Source organism: Spinacia oleracea, chromosome 4 (genome assembly GCF_020520425.1).
Source record: "Spinacia oleracea cultivar Varoflay chromosome 4, BTI_SOV_V1, whole genome shotgun sequence".
In the NCBI taxonomy this organism is placed as follows: domain Eukaryota; kingdom Viridiplantae; phylum Streptophyta; class Magnoliopsida; order Caryophyllales; family Amaranthaceae; genus Spinacia; species Spinacia oleracea.
The window spans coordinates 133,860,113-133,877,957 of record NC_079490.1 but is presented as its reverse complement, the minus strand read 5'-3'; the positions used below and the strand labels follow the sequence as shown (position 1 = coordinate 133,877,957).

Genomic DNA, 17,845 nt, shown 5'->3' with positions numbered 1-17,845 from the left:
TATAATGAAACTGTTCTTTCAATATGAGCATAAAGAAACTGTTCTTTTAATACGAGCATATGTTCTTTTAATACGTAAAACTGTTCTTTTCTGGAAAAAAATCGTAATTACATAATCAAAATCTTCAAAATCAGCAATTTCAACGAAATCAGTGTGTTGTTACATAATTTGATTCATTAAAATCATCAAAACCATTAAAACTCGATTTTTACAAAAACAAAATCATCAAAATAACCAAAATCATCAAACACATGATTATTACAAAATCAAAATCATCAAAATATAGAATTTATTATTTTAAAATTGAAAAATTACCTCCCAAAATCTGATTATCAGCTGCAGAATTCAGATTTGAAGAAGAAGAGTCGATTTAATTTGATGCTGAAGCAGAAAAATCAACGAATTTTTGGGAATTTTCACTACTTTCTCTTTCTAAGAACAATTTTAGAAAACCTAGTTCATATTTTCTCTCTCCTCTTCACAATTTGAGTTCAAAATATAAAATCTAGAAGAATATATATCGCAATAAGAAAGCAAATCGAATAAAAAAACAGAGCTGAAAAGAACAGGACCTTTAATGTTCTTTTGTTCAAGGGTATTGTTCTTTTGTTCAAGGAAAATGTTATTTTGTTCCCGTGATTTAATGAAACACGCGCGTTTTTTGTGTCTTTTATGTCGTTTTGTTTCTGGTGCACCTAGACCACGGTGCACACGCCTGCACCATCAAATTTGCGCTCTCAACATGGCCACCTTCACCAATGCCAATGAAACTAGCAACAGAATCGGAGCTCCGGTTATCAACTTCGAAGTTTTCAAATTTCCTACAAAAGAAGTCGGCTTACCTGACGGATGCGAGACCCCGGGCCAATTTTCAGGGCCAGGAATGATACATAACTTCTTCAAAGCTACAGAGATGCTAAATAAGCAGCTTGAGCACTACTTGGAGAGTGTCCGACCCAACTGCCTAGTCGCAGACATGTTCTTCCCATGGGCGACTGAGTGTGCATCCAAGTTCAACATCCCCAGGTTAGTCTTCCATGGGTTTTGCTACTTTTCTCTTTGTGCTCAATAAGTTATTAAACTACATGAGCCTTACAAGAATCTATCCTCTGACGAAGAGACATTCGTTCTTCCCTCTATCCCTCATGAGATACAGTTTACAAGATTGCAGATATCAGAAGATTTAAGGATAGGTGAGGAAACATTTTTTAAAAGGATAATTAATAGGGTCAAGGAATCAGAGGTAGAGAGTTATGGAGTGATTGTAAACAGCTTTTACGAGTTGGAACCAGATTATGCAGATTATTTCACTAACAAATTGAGGAGGAGGGCGTGGAATATAGGTCCGGTTTCACTTAGCAACAGAAGTCCCGATGATAAAGCTAAACAAACATCAGTAGATGAACATGAGTGCTTAAAATGGCTTAACTCAAAGAAGAATGATTCGGTGATTTACATCTGTTTCGGAAGCACAACAAGCTTCATCTCTCCTCAACTTGACGAGATTGCTATGGCGTTAGAAGCATGGGGAAAAGGTTTTTTCTGGGTTGTGAGGAATGGAGACGATGAAGAGTGGTTGCCACCAGGATTTGAACAAATGACAAAAGGGAAAAGCCTAATAATAAGAGGATGGGCTCCACAGGTGTTGATATTGGAGCATGAAGCCATAGGAGCATTCATCACCCATTGTGGGTGGAACTCCATACTAGAAGGGATCACAGCTGGTGTGCCTATGGTTACATGGCCTATTGGGGCCGAGCAATTCTATAATGAAAAATTGGTGATTCGAATTTTGAAGACGGGTGTCTCAGTCGGAGTTAAGAAGAGGAGTAGGACGCTTTTGATTGAGGATATCATCAAACGCGATGTTGTAGAGACAGCATTGAGAGAAATCATGGAGGGAAAAGAGGCATAGGATAGGAGAAACAGAGCAAACAAGTTGAAGGACATGGCACATAAGGCTGTTGAAAGAGGTGGCTCATCATACTCGGACTTTTTTTTTTGGTGAAAGAGTAGGGGCATGCCCCTAAATAAATAGCTTACAAACTACTGGAAGCAGAAACAGCAACACGCAAACAGAAAATAAAAAACAGGAACTAAATACTAAACAGAACACTAGCAGCTACACTATACTAACAAAGAAACATCCAGTACCACATCCAGCCTGATCATCCCGCAGCGATGGGCACCAAACGAGACGTAGTCATCCCCCCTATATCCTCCAATTTAACGGCCTTAAGGTCCATCGGGACCGCCTCAAAGATCACCACCGTTAGGTCGGCATTGACCCCATAGTTAGCTAACCAATCAGCTACTCGATTAGCTTCCCTATAGCAATGTGTAATTGTAACCTCCCACTCAGGACGATTAATGAGAGTCTTACATTTACGAATGATGTGAATATAAGGAGATGTTGATGGGCCTTCCTCCACCAACATACGAACCACCCTCCGAGTCCACCGTCAGTTGAACCTTACGATGTCCCCCATTCCACGCAAAAGCCAAACCATGAAGAACCCCCTTCAGTTCAGCCTTTGTGCAGCTACAGTCACCACATTTCACAGCAAAGGCAACATGAAGCTCACCTCTGTATCCTCTAATTAATCCTCCAGCACCAGCCTTCCCGGGGTTCCCCTTGGCAGCTCCGTCAGTGTTCAACCGAACCCAGCCTTCCCGTGGAAACTCCCACCTTATCAACCTCTCCACCCACTTCTTAGATATAGTACCAGCTAGTGACACCTTGCTGTCCATAGCCCTTTCAATATCACCCACCTGCATAAAAATAAAGGCCAACTGAATCTGATCTATAGGAATGTTAACCTCTCATTCAAAGCTCCTAGCATTTCGCCAGCGCCAGAGCCACCAAACAGAAACCGCGAACACCAAGGCCCACTCCTCACCAAATTTCAGGTTATGCTCATCCAAGTTATGCAGTACCCATTCTCTGAGATTACCCCCTTGAATAATATCAATGTCCTGACAACCAAGACGCCTCCAAACCACTCGAGCTGCAGGGCATAAGCGGATAATATGCTCGGTATCCTCCTCCATACCACACACCCCACACCTAGGATCATCAATAATTTTGCGAATACCTATTAATATTTGTCATTAATCGGTCCTGAACAGCCAACCACAAAAACATTCTAATTCTTTGAGGTATTGCAACACTCCAAATTTGTTTCCAGCCTTTAATTTGTTCCAGACTTGGACTCTCACATTGTCTCATTGCTGAACCCAAAGAGAAACCACCCGAAGGAGAACCATTCCAATATATCTCATCAATTGCCTCATCATCATTAATAATCTCAAAGGAAGCAATCTCACTTAGCATCGTACCCACTATTGGAGTCCCATAACTCTCGAACCGTATCATCTTGAATTTGGATAGGAGGCTCCGGGCAGGCCAAGGACAGAAGGGGCTCTTTTGTAGCCCAACGGTGATGCCAAAAGAATGTTTTCTCACCATTTCCTACTGTCATACTTATTCCTTTACGTATCGATATCTACATTTTTTAGGATCCCCCTCCACGCATACGAAGCATCGGGGCGAGCTTTAAACATATCTATATCACAACGACCGTCACAATACTTGCTACGTAGAACTCTAGACCACAGTGTGTTTGGCTCCGCTAATACTCTCCAACCAAGCTTAGCAAGGAATGCTGCGTTTGCTTGCCTCATTGACCTAAGACTAAGCCCTCCTTCCTGCTTATGCTTTGTTACATTTTCCCATGCTACCAGATGAATTTTCCGTGCCTCATTAGTTCCCCCCCAAAGAAACTTGCGAGTTTTCCTGTCAATATCGTCACAAACCGACCGTGGCAACTTGGTAGTTTGCATAGTATAGTATGGAACCGACGAGAGACAGGATTGAGCCAAGGTAGCTCAACCCGCCAATGATAAAGTTTTAGCCTTCCAACCTGTTCACTTTGAGTTAATCTTCTCAATAAGGTACTGGTAGTTCTGTTTTGAAGCACGCCCATTGATCGTTGGTACTCCTAAATATTTTCCGAAGTCTAGAGTACATTCCATACCAAGAGCATTACAAATAGCATCCCGAACATCCAAGTTTGTGTTTTCAGAAAAATAAACCCTTGATTTTTCTAGGCTCACTTTACTACCAGAGGCAGCACAGAACTAACAGCAAAGTGAGCATTAATTATCTCCAATGACTATCATACTATTATTATTGCACAATTAGTCGTCTAAGTATGTTTCTTTGATTTGAGTTATGGACTTATTGGAGTGCAGTACGGAGTATAAACTAAGTAGCAATCACTCAGTCAAGGAAAGATTAATAAAAACATGTGTTTTGTGTTGAAATCTTGATATTTGTAATTTGAGCAATGTCCTTTTCCCCCTGCTATATCCTCATAAAAATTAAGATGTTGTACGCTTGAACCCTCATTGTTTTTTCTTTTTTAAATGGATCACTTAGATCGGCAAATTTTCTAATGCAATTTTTACCATTAAATATCTCTAATTCTCTATTAGTAAAAGCTATAAAAGTATGATATTATGAAAATGTGTATTGTTTCTAATCCAAAATCATTTTACATAAATACATTTGATTTTTACAAATTCGAAAAAAGTTCAAGTCAAACTTAATACATGAATAGTGTCAAAGTCAAAGTGATGTATCTAACGAACCGAAGGAAGTAACACACAAGAGTAAACCATTTACCTTTAGTGCAACTCGTATACCCTTGAAACTGCATAAAATAAAAACACGTGGTAAAAATAAAAGTTTTACGGAGTACCATTTTATCCAACTATTAAATGCACGATCACATAAAACGCTATTTTAAAAAGCAAAAACCCTAGCCGTCCTCCTTTTTTTTCTCTCTAGGGTTTACAAATTTTAAAGGGTTTCTAGGCCGGAAATAGTCAAATTTCTTCGGAAATTTGACTATTTCCGACCCTTTTAGTTTAATTATTCATGTGTTTGTCTTCATATTCAATAAAACTACATCGTTTGAGTGTAGTAAGTTCCCCTATGGTGGGATTAGTGAGTGTAGTAAGTTCCCCTATGGTGGGATTAGTTGAGTATTTTGGGTCTTAGTATTAGTATAGTTTTGGTGGAGTATCGTCGTGAATTCGGTTCGTTGATAAAGAATTATACGAGATTGAATCAGTTATCAAAATTTCAAATTGACTTAGATGAATCGGATGGAAACCGTCCTCGCGGCTACAACAAATCGTTAGACCGTCTCTCCGAAAAGGATGTATGTTCCAGCGATATGTGCGAGAGATGTCACACAGTGCAAGATCTTCCCAACGATGGTAGTTTTTATGAAGGAATACCGCTTTTTGATTCAATTTATTATGTATTTATTAAATTCGATTTCTGTTATAAATGTCATATGACTTTCTATTAATGAATTGATTTTACATTTAAAAAAAATGCACGCGCACATCAACTATTAAATATGTGCGCCCACACCCAAAAGAAAAATTATGAACCAGTTAAAGACAACAATTACCTTTAAAAAAAAAATTAACAGATTACTCCATAAATTGCTGACCAGTGAATACTGAATAGACAACAAATGAACAAACAATGACAAGTTGTTTGGTGACCACTTATTGCATTATTTCTTCTGACTGCCTTTAGGTTGTGACTGAAATTAATGGGCCTACTCTTTATAACTCTAATGTTTTACTTGATGAATACAGGGGGTAATTAAGCACCTCGAAGGTACTACTCTTATCTACGAAGACAGGCCTACCAACAAAGTGGCGGATTGTTTGGCAAAAAATTTAAGAAAATCTTTTTTTTTTTGGTTAATGAAAGCTGTGTTTTCCATTCCCCTCCCATGGATTGTAATTTCAGGGAAAGCAGGTCTATAGCTATGTAGGAAGGATGGCTGCTCGATTCTACAAAGAAGTAAATCGTCGAAAACTGCTGAAATGATTTCTACTAGTCGGGGCTCCGATATTCAAATGCTTAAGAGAATATGTTCGGAGAGGAAACGGGCCAACGAGTGCAACACACGACTGTGATTGTTGGGCTTTTTAAGCCACCCGAGTTCATTAAGGGTTCGAAACAGCACTTTAATAATATTCGAGTTTTATTTCTATTAAATTTTCGTATTAGGATTTTGTGTTAACTATTTAAACACTTTTGAGCCGTCATTAAAAATCAACTATTCTTTTAATAATAATTTTCTGAGAGCGTATCTCTTTTCTAGTGAATTATGGAGTTTTGACAGATTTATCGCTTGTAAGTCTGTTCGTTCGTTCTAGGATTAGCGTTTGTTTTTCTTTGATATTTCCGATTGCGTCAATGACCGATTCCCAAATTTAATCTACTACGGAATAGTTCCTTTTTTTTATAAAAAAAAAAAAAAAAAAAAACAATGACAAGTTTAGTTTTTTGTTTTTTAAGGAAATAAACAATACAAGTGTTGATAAGAGATCATGCTGAGTTCTGCTTCTTCATATGAGTCTTCCAAATTAATCAATTAGATAAATTTTTAGATTTTGCTGATAAAAAAATGGCTGATGACGAACCACAACAAGTCCATGTCGTTTTCTTCCCATTCATGGCATACGGCCACATGAACCCGACCCTAGATATCGCAAAACTCTTAGCAGATCGAGGTGTCAAGGCAACCATCATCACCACACCACATAGCCTACCAATCATCACAAAAGCCGTCGAAGAGAACAAAGTCGGATCCCCAACCGGAACCGTTTATTTTGAGCTCTTCAAATTCCCATCAACACAGTGTGGCCTGCCTGAAGGATGTGAGATTGTAAACCAAGCCATAACGATTGGCATGGTACCAAATTTCATCAAGGCAGTCGGGATGCTGAAGGAGCAACTCGAACAGTACTTGGAGAAGACACGGCCTAGCTGTCTGGTGGCTGATATGTTCTTAACATGGACGACTGAATGTGCAGCAAAGTTTAACGTCCCTAGAGTGGTGTTCCATGGTACTTGCTACTTTGCTCTTTGTGCTCAGGAAATTGTTAGGTTATCTACGCCTTATAAGAATGCCACGTCTGATGTAGAACCCTTCATCATTCCTTCTCTACCACATGAGATTAAGATGACAAGACTGCAAATTTCAGAGGATTTGAGGAAAGAAGAGCTAACTGATGCCAAAAAGGAATTGGATTTGATCAAAGAGTCAGAACTCAACAGTTATGGGGTGATTGTTAACAGCTTCTATGAGTTGGAACCTGATTATGCAGACTTTTTCAGTAAAGAATTAGGAAGGAGGGCTTGGCATATTGGACCAGTTTCTCTCTGTAATAGGACTAGCATTAAAGACAAAGCACAAAGAGGGAACTCAAATGATCAAGACTCAAGCTTAAAATGGCTCAACTCAAAGCAACAGGATTCTGTCATTTATATCTGTTTTGGAAGCATGACTCAATTCACAGTGTCGCAGCTGCATGAGATCGCAGTAGCATTAGAAGCTTCCAAGCAAGATTTCATTTGGTTTGTAAAGAATGATGAAGACGAAAAGAGTCAAGAGTGGTTGCCGACAGGATTCAAACAAAGGATGGAAGGTAAAGGCTTGATACTAAGAGGTTGGGCTCCGCAGTTGCTAATCTTGGAGCATGAAGCCGTAGGAGCATTCGTGACTCACTGTGGGTGGAACTCAATACTAGAAGGCATCACTGCTGGTGTGCCGATGGTTACATGGCCTGGTTTTGCAGAGCAATTCTACAATGAAAAACTGGTAACCCAGGTAACAAAGACAGGGGTCTCAGTGGGAGCTAGGATATGTAGTATGGTTCCCTTTATTGATGATTTGGTGAAAAGGGACGCAATAGAGAAAGCTTTGAGAGATGTTATGGAGGGAGATGAGGCACGGGAGATGAGAAACAGAGCAAACAAGTTGAAGGAAATGTCACACAAGGCTGTTGAAGAAGGTGGTTCATCATATTCGAGTTTAGGTGCATTCATAAATGAGTTAAAAGCATCACCATGCTTGACTTCATTATTACTGTAGTATAATTCTTACATCTTTTAGATTGTTTTCTTCAAAACTCCGAAAATTTCTACCTTCAACTTGTGCTGTTACCATCCAAAATAAGAGGTCTGGTATGATTTCTGCCACCAATATTTGTACCGTCTTCCTCATGCCACATTACTATAGCCGTATCATAAATACTTATGACCCTTCAACCACAAGAAGAATTAAGAGAAAGGTCTTCCGAAGACAAACTCAACATGTGGACCCTATATTGCAACACTTCCTGCATCTTATCAATAAGAAAAACAATTGGTACGCTCCCTCCCACCCTAATACGAGTAATAATCACGCATAAGTCATCATTGCTAACTGTTCCGCCTATTGTGTATGGACTATGGAGTCCAACCATATCATCAACGAATAACGTAGAAATTCCCTGTAAACTCCACCGGACATTAATTTTCTTGTCCTATTTAATTTCACCATGACTTACCGTGTGTCCCACTATTCAAATTTTCTTAAATTATTATTGTATGTACTTTGTACGAGTACATGGAACTAAGGAAGTATTTTCGGATATCTGATATGTAACCATATCAGATCAAAAGATAAATAGCTCGAATATAAAATAGGGAAAAAAGAAAGTATCATTCATGTTAAAAAAAGTAACATTTTTGTTTAAAAAGTATCATTCAATTTTATTTTTTGTCTTTTTCCTATTTTATCTTGTGCTATGATATACTCCTCCGTATTTATTTAAGAGATACACTTGGCCGGGCACGGGTATTAAGAAAAAGAATTGAATGAAATAAAGTACTCCCTCCATCCCAGATTAGTTGTTACACTTACCTTGTTTGGTTATCAATTGTTATTTTATTTAAAAATTAGATGTGATAGGAGTTAATGGAGTATATTTTTAATTGAATGAGAAAGAGTATGGGGACAAAAAAGAAGTTAGTGGGAAGAGAGTGACAATATAATAATTGTAGGTCATTCCTATTTTAGAAGTGTAACAACTAATCTGGGACGGAGGGAGTAATAAAACAAGTGGGGTTGAGTAGATATTTTAATAAGAAAAACAAGTGGGGACCATGTCATTTTAGGGAGTGAAGGGTGAGGAGTAGATATATTATTTAATTAGATAGTGGGGTTGACAAGTTACTAAAAATGGCAAATATATATCTTAAATAAATATAACCGAAAAAGACAAGTGTATCTCTTAAATAAATACAAAGGGAGTATATTTGCAAGCACATATAGATATGCAAAAAGTACTTCCTCACATAGGACCGTGTCACCCAAATTATGAGTAGAAAGAAATACTCAAATCCCAAACCGATGCCATGTCATGGATGAGCATTATGCAGAAAAACGACAGATCTGACATATAAAGCCAACTTGAAATTTGCTTCCCACATTTCTAGGAAACTTGAAGCAATTCTAGATCATATAAACACACATAATATCACATTGTCTACCAATCTAACAACACTTTCCCTTGTAATTAGTTAATCACTGGGTTAATTTTGATCATGAAAATGGATGGTGAAACTGAACAGCTCCATGTAGTGTTGTTCCCATTCATGGCCCATGGACACATGATCCCAACCCTGGACATGGCTAGGCTCTTTGCTGCACGAGGTGTCAAGACAACCCTCATCACCACCCCTCTCAACGCACCTACCTTTACCACAGCCATTCAAAAGGGTAAAAACACATCCAGACCCCCACTAATCAATATCCAAGTGTTCAGGTTCCCAGCTCAGGAAGCTGGCCTACCTCAAGGTTGTGAGAATCTGGAGCAAGCATTAGGTCCTGGAGTTATGGACCAATTCTTTAAGGCTTCCGCTATGCTAAAAGAGCAGCTCGAACAGTTCTTGGACAAGACTCGTCCAGACTGCCTTATGGCTGGTATGATCTTCACTTGGGCAACTGATTCTGCATCAAAGTTTAACATCCCCAGGCTTGTCTTCCATGGGACTTGCTACTTTTCCCTTTGTGTAGGAGAAATTCTTAGGCTGCACCAACCCTATAAGAACGTCTCATCAGATCAGGAACCGTTCTGATAGTCTAGTAGGAACACGCACAAGAGGGGGGGTGAATTGTATTCGGAACTAGAGTGAGTTCCTTTTTCTTTTTAAGATAATATAAGGAACTGAAAAAGATAGAAACGAATGTTGCTCAATTTGAGGAAACTTCTTGACACTAATCAAGAAGAGAAAACCTCAAAACTCTTTTATATTAAAATAATTCCTCGATTACAATAATATAACAACTTGAGTTCCACTCAAACTCAAGTATCTCACAGTAATCTACTCTGATTACTCTCTATTCTTTTTCTCTCTTTCTCGACTTTAACTCAAAAGCCTTTACAAGATTACTTAATTTCTACTCACTCAAATTACAATTTGTTTTGAAAACTCTAGTTAATAATAAAGCTGTATTGATAATTGTGGAACTTAGGAACTTGAATATTGCTAGGACACAAATCAACTTAATAAACTCTTTTGAAAGCGTTTTGATAGATAAGAAAGTAGATAGAATATTTGTGCAATTTTACCAGAAGGAAAACGACTCTTTATATAGAGATGATCCTTAGGGTTAGTTACCTTCAAATCTCAACTTCCCACACTCCTACATACTTGGTCTCCACGATCCATGACTTGTGGATCAAGGGAAGACCACTTCTCTTAAAACGGTTTTTAGAGAAAATCGTGGTTTAGACTTTGTCAACCACTAAAAGATTAGTGAAAATATTCATTGAAACTAAATCAGATATTTAGGAGAAGTTTTAGGAAAATAAAACTGTTTTAACAAGAGGGATAAAAACAGATTTTATTAAAGAGAATAAAACGATACTTTATTTATATAATTTTCCCTTAAAACTTGCTGTTAAATATTATGATAAAATCTTAATAAATAATAAATCAAGCATCCTAGTTCCACAATATATCTTTATAGCTGTTATTATTTTACACAGAAATCTAAGAGTATTTAACTACCTAGGTTCGTGTTTTGCTCTTTTACTGGAGCTACAAGTCAGCAGCTGCAATGGTTCCTTCTCTGGAACAGGTGAGTTCCTCTAAAGGGACAGAGGAACTCATCACATGAAAACTTCATCCTCCTTTGCTTTGTTGTTCCTCTGTTGTGTATTAGCTTGGTGTTCCTAGCTTTGCGCATTCCACCTCAGGAATATCAGCAGCCATCTCAAGTTCCTCTCTGGAACAGAAGCACTTTACTTGTGGACATAACAGAAACTTTAATCAGGAAGTTTGCTATTTGTCATCAACCAAAATCAGGGTCAACACGTTCCTTCTTCCTTCCCTCCCCCATCAAATACATATGACAAGACTGCAGCTCTCTGAGGAGTTATGGAGTAACAAGGAAACGGATTACAAAAAGCGGAGCAGTAAGGTCAAGGAATCAGAGCTTGAGAGTTTCGGGGTTATTGTCAACAGCTTTTATGAGTTGGAACCAGATTACGCTGATTTTTTCAAGAAAGATTTAGGAAGAAGGGCATGGCATATAGGTCCTGTTTCATTGTACAACAGAAGCAATCAGGAAAAAGCTCAGAGAGGGAAAACATCTTCAATTGATCAACACGAGTGCTTGAAATGGCTTAACTCCAAGAAACCTGATTCTGTAATCTACATCTGTTTTGGAAGTACAATACACCTTATACCTTCTCAGATACATCAAGTTTTAATGGCTCTAGAAGCTACAGGACAAGAATTCATATGGGTTGTGAGGAACGAGGATGATCTAGGAGGATTCGAACAGAAAATGACAGGAAAAGGTTTAATTATAAGAGGCTGGGCTCCTCAGATGTTGATCTTGGAGCATGAAGCCATAGGAGCCTTTGTAACTCATTGTGGGTGGAATTCGACACTCGAAGGGATTGCAGCAGGTCTACCAATGGTTACATGGCCTATGTTTGCCGAGCAATTCTACAACGAGAAATTAGTAACTGACATTTTGAAGATTGGGATCCCTGTCGGAGCTAAGAAGTGGACCACCGTACCTTCTATAGAGGATGTCATAAAGCAGAATGCCATTGAGAAAGCATTAAGGGAAATAATGGAGGGAGATGCAGCTGAGGAGAGACGATGCAGATCAAAAGAGTTCAAAAACATGGCATGGAAGGCTTTAGAAGAAGGTGGTTCTTCGTATTCAGACTTAAGTGCATTAATACATGAGTTGAGAGGTTTATCCACCAAAAACCATAACTAATTCGTACGTAGTAATCATTCTAGGATTTTTCCATCCATAGCCATGACTTGAGTTTATTTTTTAAAATTGTAATACTTGTACTTGGTATTATTTTTCAGGTTCAATAACTAAATCAAGCGTTACTATTCGGTATTACTAAATGCTTAGTATTTTCTACTCATGCCTTTTTATATGTGACCCTCAGAGCTACAATAAGTTGTTAGAATATGCTTTGAATCAGTCAAGTCCCTTACTGCAATGCCTCATCACGTGGATCTGTCTAGAGAGTACTATAGTAACTCTTTAGGTCATATTATAGTTGTATTATGTAACATGTATTATTCAAGATCAATAAAACTTTTCTCTCCTTTGACTGTACACGTAGCTAACACATTATTAGTAAACCATGTTAAATTTATGTGTTTTAACTTACATTTTTAATTGTCTTTCTTCCTTCTGAGTAAGCATCATCACACATTTTATATATTGTCCTCTATTCCGACTTTATTTTCTCTCCTCTGTATTTTCCTAATATGTCCATTTGTCAGCTGCATTATGACTGGTAACAGGCAAAACCCATGCATGACCTACCATGAAGAACAGATAAAAGTTGTCTAGAGAAAGTTGCTAACTGCCAAGACTGATTTCTTTTGGTAATATGGACTGCCTTGAAATATCTCACATATCAGAACACTAGAATTCAAATTTATTAATAAATTTACCTTAATGATTGTTGCTTAACCAATAAATTGTAGTTTTCAATCGAAAAAAACTACTTTTTTTTGGAGGGAATAGAGATGCTAATAACCAACTACAAAAAAGAAAGTTCCATCGGAAAATATAGGAAATCATGACTACATTTCGGAGAAAACAAGACTTTCCGATTTTTACATTTTCAGAAATGCGACACTTAAAATACACTTTTCCGTATATATTTGATTCCACAAGCCAATTTAACAGGGGACAAAAGACCAAATCGTGTATGAGACAAATCTCAATTCTTCACAGCACTCAATGACATCAGAGGCGAAACTTCCGCAAACTTCTTCATCTAAGAGTCAAAAAACATAGTGACTACATTTAGATGCTTTATTTGCCTCAAGGATCAAGTCCCCAATAAAGTGGATGTCAACTATCCTAGTTGGTAAAATTTTGAGGTGGTGGAACCTTCCCGTCTCGTCTGCAACATATGCAACATATGGCTCTCTATTACCCACCAACAAAAAAAAAAAAAAAAAAGTCCCTAACAAAAATGCGCAACTAAAGGTATGACATTAGAGCATTTTTTTTGAAGCCAATAATTGATCGACTTAGATTTGCTTTCCCCCAATTTTTATTGGAACTCTAAGCCAATAATTGACCATCTATAAATATCACACTTACTATATTTAGTAAAACAGATTCTATCCAATTCAAATAGTCGCATATTCCAAAGTCCAAACAAAAAGATATTCAATATGGGTGTTAAAGCTAAAGAGCTTCATGTAGCTTTCTTCCCCTTCATGGCCCATGGCCATATGATTCCAGCTCTCGATATTGCAAGGCTCTTTGCAGCTCGCGACAATGTTAAGGTAACCATTATCACCACACCTCTTAACATAGGCACCTTCATCAAGGCCAATGAAAACAGCATCAAAATTGGAGCTTCCATTGTTAACATCCAAGTGTTCAAATTTCCGACCAAAGAAGTTGGCTTACCTGATGGATGTGAGACCCCGGATTTTTCATTAGGGACTGCAATGATCCATAACTTCTTTAAAGCTTCAGAGATGCTAAACGAGCAGCTCGAGCTGTTCTTGGAGAATGTCCGACCCAACTGCCTAGTTGCAGACATGTTCTATCCATGGGCGACTGAATGTGCAGCAAAGTTCAACATCCCGAGGCTAGTCTTCCATGGGTTTTGCTACTTTTCCCTTTGTGCTCAAGAAATTGTTAGGCTACATGAGCCTTATAAGAATCTGTCCTCTGACGAAGAGACATTCGTTCTTCCCTGTCTCCCTCATGAGATACAGTTGACAAGATTGCAGATATCAGAAGATTTAAGGAAAGGTGAAGAAACATTTTTCAAAAGGATAATTAACAGGGTCAAGGAATCAGAGGTCGATAGTTATGGAGTGATTGTTAACAGCTTTTACGAGTTGGAACCAGATTATGCAGACTTGTATAGAAAAGAGTTGGGAAGGAGAGCGTGGAATATAGGTCCTGTTTCACTGAGCAACAGAAGCACTGAGGATAAGGCTTATAGAGGCAAACAAACATCAATAGATAAATACGAGTGTTTGAAATGGCTTAGTTCAAAGAAGCCTGATTCAGTGATTTACATATGTTTCGGAAGCACAGCAAGTTCCATAGATACTCAACTGCATGAGATAGCAATGGCTCTAGAAGCATCAGGCAAACAGTTCATCTGGGTCGTGAGGAATAGTGCAGACAATGGAAAGAATGAAGAATGGTTGCCAACAGAATTCGAACAACGGACAAAAGGCAAAGGCCTAATAATAAGAGGATGGGCTCCACAGATGTTAATCTTGGAGCATGAAGCCATTGGAGCTTTCGTGACTCACTGTGGGTGGAACTCAACACTAGAAGGGATCTCAGCTGGCGTACCAATGGTTACATGGCCTATTTTCGCCGAGCAATTCTACAACGAGAAATTAGTAACTGACATTTTGAAGATTGGTGTCCCAGTCGGAGTTAAAAAGTGGAGTAGGACGCCTTTGATTGAGGATATCATGAAGCGCGAAGCTGTAGAGATGGCATTGAGAGAAATCATGGAGGGAAAAGAGGTGGAGGAGAGGAGAAACAGAGCAAAGAGGTTCAAGGCAATGGCACATAAGGCTGTTGAAAGAGGTGGCTCATCATATACTGATATAAGTGCATTGATAACCGAGTTAAGGGGTTATCACCTCCGACAGCAAAATTAGCAAGCTTTAGTTTTTTTGTTCTGTTTCAGCAAAATTGTAGAGTTTGACACTTAGGTGCTAAGAATTTATAACCTCATACTAACACATCCTTTGTAAAATTGTAAGTTAAATACTAACATTCAATGAACTTCCATAAACTCTATAAAAACATTTAGCCATATATCTAGCTTGTGTTACTCAAGACAAATGTACTGATTAAGGAGCAGAATAATTTGTTTTTGCCTTATTCCCAGCCCTGCATTATTTTTAGTGTAATAGCTAGGCCTAATATTCCTTGTTATTTCTTAATGCTTCAATTCTTCCCTCTTTCTAATGGAAACTCGTTCTTCTGAATCGATAATGCAGCACAGCACAGGATACCTTTCGGAAGATCTAAAGGAGCGGTATGAGGAGTTAGGAGTATGTAAAGATTGGAAGAGACAAGAAAGATTTCAAGTTTTGAGATTATAACTTAACCAACCCATTACACAGCATTCTAACCTGAATACAACTACTACTAAAAATGAGAATGTCTGTGTAAAAGAGTTGTATATTATACTCTTAATAATCTCATCGGTAACTCCATGTAAAAAAAAAATAGAACCACATTTGACTTTAATGTCCAAATTTTGCCATCTTAATCGGTTTTATGGCACAAAACAAGCATCAATCAGTCAAGCCACTCCTTGACAATAAAAAAAAAGGGCAATTCTTCTGAATTTTACTATAGTCGCACTCAATAATATAATAAGTCACCTCAAAACTAGTCGGTAACACGTACAGCCAATTATTTTCAAACAGACAAAATATTGTACAGAAAAGAAGAGAAACGGAAAATTACATGCCATATTCAAAACCAAATTCTCTACTGTCATCAAACTGTTGAAAAATAGATGTGCCAATTTTCCTAAACTTTTAGGAAGGAAATACTATTAGTATTGTTGAAATCAAAAGGGATGATATAAGCGATTATGTCAGAAAAACATAGGCACTAATCTTCCGACGTCCTTCATTAAAATATAGCACAAAAAAGATATATCTGGATCATCTTTTATATATATATATATATATATATATATATATATATATATATTGGTCTATATACGTCAAGTTCATTCTCATTAACCATCTCTCTCAATATGGGTGCTAAACCTAAAGAACTCCATGTAGTTCTCTTCCCATTCATGGCACACGGTCACATGATTCCAACCCTTGATATAGCAAGACTCTTTGCAGCTCGTGATGGCGTGATGGCGACCATCATCACAACCCCTCTCAATGTTGCCACCTTCACCAAAGCCATTGGAAACGGAAAGAAAATTGAAGCCCCAGTTATTAACATTGAGGCATTCAGGTTTCCGGCTAAAGAAGCTGGCCTACCTCAAGGATTAGAAAACCTAGAGCAAGTGTTAGGGTCTGAACTTATGAATGGGTTCTTCAAAGCTACAGAGATGCTAAGCGAGCAACTCGATCATTACTTGGAGAAGGTCCGTCCTAATTGTCTCGTTGCTGACATGTTCTTTCCATGGGCAACTGACCTTGCATCTAAGTTCAACATCCCAAGGCTAGTCTTCCACGGGATTTCCTCCTTTTCTCTTTGTGCACAAGAAGTTATTAGGCTACATGAGCCCTTTAAGAATGTTTCCTCTGATGAAGAGACATTTGTTCTTCCTTACCTACCCCATGAGATACAGTTGACAAGACTGCAAATTTCAGAAGAATTAAGGAATAGTGAGGATTCAGACTACAAAAGGAGGACGATTAGCTTCAAGGAATCAGAGCTCAAGAGTTACGGGGTGATTGTTAACAGCTTTTATGAGTTGGAACCTGATTATGCAGACTTATTCAGGAAAGAATTTGGAAGAAGGCTATGGAATATAGGCCCTGTCTCACTGAGCAACAGAAGCATAGAGGATAAAGCACAGAGAGGCAAACAGGCTTCAATAGATGAGCATGAGTGCTTGAAATGGCTTAACTCAAAAAAGCCTGACTCAGTTATTTACATCTGTTTTGGAAGCACAGCAAGTTTTATAGCAGCTCAATTGCACGAGATAGCAATGGCTGTGGAAGCCTCGGGACAACAGTTTATCTGGGTTGTGAGAAATGGAAAGAATGAAGAATGGTTGCCAACAGGATTTGAACAGAGGATGAAAGAGAAAGGGATGATAATAAGGGGGTGGGCTCCACAGGTGATAATCTTGGAGCATGAGGCCATAGGAGCATTCGTGACTCACTGTGGATGGAATTCGACACTAGAAGGGATCTCGGCTGGTGTGCCAATGGTTACATGGCCTATTTTTGCCGAGCAATTCTATAACGAAAAATTAGTGACTCAGATTTTGAAGACTGGCGTCCCAGTTGGAGCTAAAAAGTGGAGTAGGACACCTTCAATAGAGTGTCTCGTGAAGAAGGATGCTATAGTGAAAGCATTGACAGAAATCATGGCAGGAAAAGAGACTGATGAGAGGAGAAACAGAGCAAAGAATTTAAAGGAAATGGCACGGAAGGCTGTTGAACAAGGTGGCTCTTCATACATGGACTTAAGTGAATTGATAAATGAGATAAGAGGTTATCAACTCCTACAACTAAATGAGGAAGTATAAGTTTTCGCAAGTCTATGTTTTCTTTTTCCGACTCAGACTATACTTTTACTCTTCTATTTCTTGGCCATGGAAGTTATGGAAAAAAATAAAAATGTCAACACAACAATGGAGTTCAAGATAACAATCCGTATGTGGTTACACTTCGTAGTTCCTACTCTTAGTGATCATATTTCTACAATCACAAGGCCTAACTTTA

General features: G+C 38.2%; 4 protein-coding genes and 1 pseudogene across 4 annotated transcripts; all 5 read left to right on the top strand.

Moving 5' to 3' along the window:
* Nucleotides 1-370: 370 nt before the first annotated feature.
* LOC110790828 (scopoletin glucosyltransferase-like) lies at nucleotides 371-5,669 on the top strand (annotated as a pseudogene).
* A 33-nt stretch (nucleotides 5,670-5,702) lies between these two features.
* Nucleotides 5,703-8,185, top strand: LOC110790830 (scopoletin glucosyltransferase). Its single transcript, XM_021995596.2, has one exon. It carries the CDS (start codon nucleotides 6,501-6,503, stop codon nucleotides 7,968-7,970), a length of 1,470 nt encoding a protein of 489 aa, XP_021851288.2. The 5' UTR covers nucleotides 5,703-6,500; the 3' UTR covers nucleotides 7,971-8,185.
* Nucleotides 8,186-8,932: 747 nt separating this feature from the next.
* Nucleotides 8,933-12,521, top strand: LOC110790831 (scopoletin glucosyltransferase-like). Its single transcript, XM_056843748.1, has 2 exons — nucleotides 8,933-9,993; nucleotides 11,234-12,521. The coding sequence occupies exons 1-2, from the start codon at nucleotides 9,467-9,469 to the stop codon at nucleotides 12,162-12,164; spliced, it is 1,458 nt and encodes a 485-aa protein (XP_056699726.1). The 5' UTR covers nucleotides 8,933-9,466; the 3' UTR covers nucleotides 12,165-12,521.
* A 1,061-nt stretch (nucleotides 12,522-13,582) lies between these two features.
* On the top strand, nucleotides 13,583-15,299 carry LOC110790832 (scopoletin glucosyltransferase-like). Its single transcript, XM_021995598.2, has one exon. It carries the CDS (start codon nucleotides 13,601-13,603, stop codon nucleotides 15,065-15,067), a length of 1,467 nt encoding a protein of 488 aa, XP_021851290.1. The 5' UTR covers nucleotides 13,583-13,600; the 3' UTR covers nucleotides 15,068-15,299.
* An 828-nt stretch (nucleotides 15,300-16,127) lies between these two features.
* On the top strand, nucleotides 16,128-17,796 carry LOC110790833 (scopoletin glucosyltransferase-like). The gene has a single exon (XM_021995599.2). It carries the CDS (start codon nucleotides 16,186-16,188, stop codon nucleotides 17,647-17,649), a length of 1,464 nt encoding a protein of 487 aa, XP_021851291.2. The 5' UTR covers nucleotides 16,128-16,185; the 3' UTR covers nucleotides 17,650-17,796.
* Nucleotides 17,797-17,845: the final 49 nt, after the last annotated feature.